Source organism: Opisthorchis viverrini (assembly GCF_000715545.1).
Source record: "Opisthorchis viverrini unplaced genomic scaffold opera_v5_79, whole genome shotgun sequence".
Classification (NCBI taxonomy): domain Eukaryota; kingdom Metazoa; phylum Platyhelminthes; class Trematoda; order Opisthorchiida; family Opisthorchiidae; genus Opisthorchis; species Opisthorchis viverrini.
In genome coordinates this window covers 1-7,046 of record NW_008751737.1, presented here as the reverse complement: position 1 = coordinate 7,046, position 7,046 = coordinate 1, and the positions used below count along the sequence as shown (strand labels likewise).

At 42.3% G+C, this 7,046-nt stretch overlaps 2 protein-coding genes across 2 annotated transcripts in view; one reads left to right on the top strand and one right to left on the bottom strand.

The window, feature by feature from the left end:
• The window catches only part of T265_13577 (hypothetical protein), a gene marked incomplete at both ends in the record, with an annotated part of 18,661 nt that extends 13,796 nt beyond the window's left edge, over positions 1 to 4,865 (top strand). The window contains 3 exons of the mRNA XM_009169570.1: positions 689 to 985; positions 2,559 to 2,704; positions 4,746 to 4,865. Of these exons, the coding sequence (XP_009167834.1) occupies positions 689 to 985; positions 2,559 to 2,704; positions 4,746 to 4,865 (563 nt within the window). The remainder of the gene's footprint in view (positions 1 to 688; positions 986 to 2,558; positions 2,705 to 4,745) is intronic.
• Positions 1 to 6,866, bottom strand: part of T265_04723 (hypothetical protein) — a gene marked incomplete at both ends in the record, with an annotated part of 54,537 nt that extends 47,671 nt beyond the window's left edge. Inside the window, one exon of the mRNA XM_009169536.1 lies at positions 6,854 to 6,866. Coding sequence (XP_009167800.1) covers positions 6,854 to 6,866 — 13 coding nt within the window. The remainder of the gene's footprint in view (positions 1 to 6,853) is intronic.
• Positions 6,867 to 7,046: the final 180 nt, after the last annotated feature.

Sequence of the window (7,046 nt, the reverse complement as noted above, 5' to 3'; positions counted from 1 at the left end):
GTTCCTTTTCACTCACTGAACAGTTTGGTTTTAAGTTTTTCCCAATCAGAAGCCTTTGAATTCTTTCGAAGTGCTTCTTCCGTGAGTACGTTCAGTTTATTGTTGAAAATTTCGTCACATTTTGTGACAACACGCAGACTCATCACCCATCAAGAAACTTTGACGTGTTGATGATCTGCGTACCACAAAACGGGAACTTGGTGAGGACGTTCGAGTTAGAGGTGACTCGTAAACTAACCTAGTCCGTGAATGTGTCTTACCTTACTAACTACCGATGTGCCTGATATTCTCGCAGACACAATCTTCGGTTTACCAGAGTCCCCCAAGACTTCGCTATTGTAACTTCTACACATGTGGCCGCAACTTTGCTTAGTGTGTATTCAAATCACTACTTATTGTGCGGTTCAGTAGCAACTTTGCTTAGTGTGTATTCAAATCACTACTTATTGTGACGGTTCAGTAGTTGAATGTAAAGTCGCAGATCCGCTCTCAATTTAGAGGGCAAGGTTGCCCGATTGAGCAATAGGATTTACCGTTCTTTATGTTAATAGCCGATAGCAGTGCCAGGTAGCGCGGTGACTAAAGGATTAGTTGAAGTAGTTCTGCTGTTGAATATCTTTTTCTTACAGTCTGTTTCGCAGCCAAAACCCCAGACTATTTTTTGTCCTTGTTTTTCCGTTCTATTCAGCCGGAGACGATGCCGGTCCTGGTTTAGGCGACAAGATGTATGCAGCTCTAAAATGCCACCGAGTAGAAATGCTCTGCCAACGACTGCGGAGAGATCGAAAGGCAAAGAAAACACTTGATAAAGAGGAGAACGGGAGTCAGAGAAAGCCAACGGAAATAAGCATCGTGGTGGAGGAAGCCAGTCCTGATCTGAATTCAAGTCGCAACGGGAGAAACGGGAAAACAGGTGTGGATGACAGACATGAATCTGCAACAAGTGTCTCCGGTAGACAAAACTCCTTCCGACTTGTGCCGACAAGTGAGTCTGATTTTATGCTGCCTCTTTTTAGCCTGAATGAATTATGTAGACACCCTAAATTTGGAATTATTCGTATTATTCATACTGTCTGCTATTTGGGTGTATGTAGTTATGGGATTTGTAGAATTTGCTCGCTCACAATCAGTCTCGCCATACGATGACACACTTTCAACGGGCGAAAGTATGGTTTCAATTCTTCTTGATATATTTTTTTCATTCCTTTATTGCTTAATCAGAATGTAAGTATAGTAGATACTGATCAACCTGTTCTACAGCCGAAATTAGAACTCTCCATTTTCTGTAGGATTTTCGCTCCACGTCCCAATAGGCAGTTTGGTTGGCAGTCTTGTATTAGTTTATAGTACTCCCTGATGAATGAATGCTTTTATTCCCCTGTTTTTGATCAGGTCTCCTTACTTGGGTGTCAATGAGTCGGTCTTACACACCACAGCTGTAGCAGAAGCAGACGGATTCTTCGGTTTCCTTTAAGTCTTTGAAACTATAAATCACAAAGCATGCAATGTTCACTGTTAGTCGGAAGTGTGTGTAGACCAGAGATTCACTACTGTGTAAATGAAATTGGATTTCCTGGCTTGTCCACAGAAAATCTTCGAAGCTCTAGTTCTTTGAGTTCATTATGTGATTTACGCACCTGTACTTTATAAAATATGTATCGTACCAACTGAAACATGAGGTGGCCTGATGTAGCCCACTCAGTTGAAGGTGAACATCACAACGAGAGATCCCGTAAAGGCCAGATTGGTCTCCAAATGAATGTAGCTCGCGTGTAGTTTGGGGAAATCGCGGAGTGCGTCTATTTGATGTGTTCCGAGAAGAGAGAACCAGTCGTGAGCTGATGAAGAGCTTTTTAGCAGCCTCATGAGTGGTGCGTTACGTTTATACCTTTACTTACAGTTTGTCGACATAACACAAAGTTATGAACTAGATGTTGTTTGGACGGACGGGCTAATTTGCCTTTACTTACAGTTTGTCGACATAACACAATGTTATGAACTAGATGTTGTTCCCGAAAGTTTGGACGGACGGGCTAATTTGTTTGTAAACTGCCACTCACGAGTGCATGCAATGTATTCACAACAGACAACATGAACTTTTCTATCCAGGGGATGTGTGATCTCGCAGGGTGCATGTTCACGCAAAACCTAAATTTACATCTCAGTGAAACACAATCGAGATCTCCCGAAAAGTGCAGTCAGACATAAGAAAGAAGAAATCCACGGGAGCCTCGTTTGAACTTTTCTTGAATTACCTAAACAACCATTATATGAAAAAGTGGTCAACATTCATTTAGGAAACAGTCTCATTGGATCCTCTGACCAAGTATCATTCAAGGCGACTGCGAAAGCGCCAATAACAGCTTGTTCAAGCCGGCTTCGATGGATAGTGAACACTCGTCTACAAAGGGGCAAGTATGAAACAAAAAAGTCCCCTACTTGCGAGATTTGTCCACTAGTACTGTCAATATCCTTTAAACATTTTTATTTATAATGCTGTACAATATTTCGCAGTGCACTTCTTTCTTTAGCCTTTAACGACAGCGTTTCTTTTCCAGAATTTGAGGTAACTAGCACAAAGCCAGCGGAACCCCCTGCAGAACCTGTCCATTACTTGGCCGTGAGAGCGTATCCCACTGAGCACGACTTGTCAGTCACAAGACGTGGAATGTTGACACAACCCGTACTACCCCCGATTGGAGAGGTGAATCGCCTGTTTAATCTGCGTATGTAAATATATAAATGTAGACTTATCCTACCATGTCGTACCACACTTGCGGCTGAATGAGACCGAAGACAATTCATTATTTCGAAACAAACTGCCTCGTTCTTTCTTAGATTTGTATTACCACTCTCACTTGAACAGTTCACTTCCTGTCCTGGAACAGTTATACTGATTTATCCACATCAAACTGAGGGAGCAACGAACTCGAATTTCGCTCTTGTGAGAGTTGTACACTGGTACACTCGTCTAGCCCTGTCAAGGTTTGTACTACAAACACAGAACGCAGGACGAGCATAGTCTCGCTAGCACATTAGCGCACGCTCGATGCACATTTCTGAACAGAAAAACAAGGCCAGATGAGCATTCAAGCATACAGGTTCGCTTATCAAGGACTTTTTGACCAGTCACTTGCTTAGAATTTGAGTTTTCTTCACCTCCGACCTCCCGTGTTTGTTGGAGAGTTCTTCCCAAAAATTGATTAGCTGCAACTACTGTTTGAGGTGCGAACTTTCTTCGGAATTCCACAAAAGACGCGTGCGTGGCTAAAAATCAAACTGGTTCTGCGTACATGAGAGACCACACCAAATGAATAATAGTCTTTTTTCAGACCTATTGTGTCGGTGAGTTTTCACCCCACCTTATAACAGCTGACTTGGAAATTAATGGTAAGCAAACTATGGGTCCAAGGTCGATGTATGAAAGCCTAATTCTTGGCGCCGTTTCCTGATACTGCAAGAGTGTTCTGGAGGTAGCAGTGCACCTGGCCGAAGCAAACAGAGATTTCCGGTATTCCTTATAGCTCCGCCCTCCAGAATGCTCATGCTTTTATTCTTGCTAGCCACTACTTTAGTCACCCGTGAACTGGCATATTTGAGCATCCCACAGACAATTGTTTGCATTCGGCTAACTTACCATCAATAAAAAGACAGATCCTTACAGTCTCCCGCAGTTGTAGAGATCAGCCTAGTTGATCGCACTGGTGATCAACGTATCTATACGGTGATTATTATCGATCCCAAAAGGCAGCCAACCTTATTGTTATGTTGATAACTAGATAAAGACGCCTGTAAAACGCATTAATTCAATCTGCTACTCACAAACGTCAGAGATGAAAACTCTAAACACGCAAGCAACCAAAAAACACAAATTGTGTATTTTGGTTTAACTGATGCTCATGGACAACAGAAAGACCTGGAGTGGCTGCCTGACAAATCCGTACTGAAACAATGTGGAGCAGTTCTAAGTGTGTTTAGAGCTTTCTTGGTAGTCACTTCTGTCAGGATAAACCGCTGTGTTGCGAACCAGAACTTTTTCACGCAAAAGTTCACGGGATACGTAATAAAGGGAGTATTATGTACACGATGTCCATCACGTAATGACTAGCTGTACCATCTAAGAAGGCTTTCGGTCCCCTAGGGCTTTGGTTAAATATCTCGTCCAATTAGGCGTCACATCTACACTCCTTGCAGGACTTTTGAAGTTAACCCTTGACTACAGTCGGGAATATCTTTCAAAATTCATGGTGCCTGTTCTACAGCGTTTTACTGTGCATGCTACTGATGCATCGGGAACATCTTCGCACATCTTTGTAATTCCAAAAGGACTTTTAATCGAGTACAGCTCTCGAAATATGGGGCTAGAAAGGTGGTCGCACATAGAACTTTGAATACCAAACGAATCCTCCATGACCTAATTCACTGAGTTTTTTTGGAAAGAACAAGTGTATCTACAGGCATACACCTTAACCCTTCATGATGCACTGTCGATAAGCCTGTTCGTAACTACTTAGGTTCCATAATTTCCCACTTGAGTTTTAAAAAAAAATTCGAAAGCTTTTCACATGTAATCACTTTATGCGACTTAGCTAGAATAGATAATTACGGTCTCTTAGTAAGGTGATTCGTTGACCCGAGTCCAAGCCCTTTAACCAATCAGATAACCCAATGTAATAGCCTTGACTCAACCAAATTTGTTTAAACGAAGGGAAAAATCAATACAACACCCGTCCTATTACTTTTAGGAAGAACCGCAGGAACTGGAAATAATCAGCGATCGTCCACACGAATACAAGGTGTTTTCGCAATTACAAATCCTCACAGCTGTGTTCGATTCGTTTGCGCACGGAGGCAATGACGTCAGGTAGAAACATTTTTTTCGTGAGAATTCAATCTTTTCTTGATGTCTGTTTATGCCATCTGTGAACTCGCACCAGGACTCTGAACGAAATTTGTATATTCATGTGAATTTTTTACTCAGAGAACAAATTCGTCTTTTTGACACTATAGGTCAGCCTTCTTACAATGACTCAGGTTGATGTTTTTAACAATGTAGGCACATCTGTTTCAAAATTATAGAGAAACGGATTTTTGACTCTTGAGATGTTTCAATCTGACATGTCAGAATGTTGACAAACGATTTCGATCTATCCGAAAAAATTGGAAAGTACAATACCAACTGAGATAATAATAAAAAAAACGAAGGCAAGCGATCCATGAAAGTAAAACAAGAACGAGTTGAAGTTTGTGGATAAATGTCCGAAAAATGCAAACGTCACGATCAGTTCGCCTCAGTAGCCAGCTGTCACGTGAACGAGCGACGAAATACCCGATACGCGTACGAATGCCTTCTGAGTGTACAGAATCCGGGTTGCTTGGGCGAATCGCGCTTGGCTCATATGTGATCACAAATTGATACTGAACGGATCTTGATAGGTTCTTGGTAAAGTACTAAACAAGCGGTGTTAGAATTAAGCACATCACTAGCATCAGCCGAATGGGCGACCACTGGGATAGTAATGGGCTTCCCCGATCCAGTTGTCAGCCAGTGTTATCTTCGTTTGTCCTTTCGCATGAGTGCCGTGTCGTGCGCCCTATGCATTGACGATAGCATGCGAAAAAGAAGGCTCTCTTGCTCCGAGAGTGACAACCAACCTATCTTTGAGATGTGGGAGCATCACCGACACAAACGCCCAGTTACGTAGTCTGTGGATAGTTTTTCTCTGGAAGGGAAACCGATAAAAACAGCTTTTCTTCCGCTGTGACTAGTTTGGTTTTCTTGTTTGCAGCAGTGGTGTGTTTTGAGATGAACCCGTCCAGACAAGCATTTTTTATGAAACATGCTAGCTAGCGACTGAAGTTTGGCCCCAAGACCTATTTCAGAGCAGTTTTTTTTTCGTTTCAACAACAAACCTAAGTAAGTTCACTTATGTTTCAGTGGAACTAAGTTGCCAAAGTTATATTTGTCCTGTAGGTTAACCGAAAGTTTGACAGCTGCTTTAAGCATCTGTACGTTCCTCTGTTCCCTTTCGGTCCACTGTGCTTTAATGAACTTCAGTGAAATCTTTGGTAGGTATGAGGAATTGTATACAACGTGTATATGCCATCCAGACATCGTGGGTAGATGGAGTCGATGGCCCACAAGTCTTCCCATACAAACATTACCTAGGATTCGGCCCAGTGGGGAACTCACCGAGACACCATCATGTTGTTGGTGCATATGTTTTTGTTGAGCTGACTTTACACATCATCTGTTTATTGCAGTAATAATCCATTTAAACCATTACTAGTCAAAATGATAACAGATGGCTTCGATGAGCGGGACGTTCGTGAAGGAGGAAGATACATCTAACGAAATCATGGGCCCCTCGACTTTATTCACCCCCGTGGTCGCGTCCATAAATGTAAACCTACCTTGACGGCAGTGCTAACATATCCTGTAACTAAATATTTCAAAAATATCCGCCTAGGATTTAGCTGAGGTACAATATGGGGACCTGGGCGTATCAAGGATAGGTCTGAGCGGACGGCCTGGTTTGTGGATTTTGGATAGTGCATATAGCTTCCGATCAAAACATTTTAAAGTGTTTGTGCTATCAAATACTGGCAGTTTTTACTTCCTGCAAAATGCTAAGCATCTTATGCTTTTTGAATACGGTACTGAGTATCTATCTACTTGACAAGATCTGTTCAATGTAGGTCTACGCCCAAAGTTGGGGTAGTCGCTCATGCAACCCAAATTTTATGCACTCGGAAACTTTTGCACACATGATGGATGTTGCCTAGTCTGCTCATTCGATCGCTGGCTACTCAGACTAAACGATCGTGACGCAAACCGTTTCCAAACACTTACCCTCGAACCTCATTTTATTCTTGTTTTACTTGCATGAACCGCTTGCTTTTAGTCTTGTTATCCCTGGATCTCTATCGGCCAGAAGAATGGACCACGAAGAAGTTGACTGCCGTCAGCTTATTTCGTGGATTTTACACTGGCACCTACGCATATTTCACTTTTTCTTTGGAATCGTCAGCAGATGCCTTTTGCA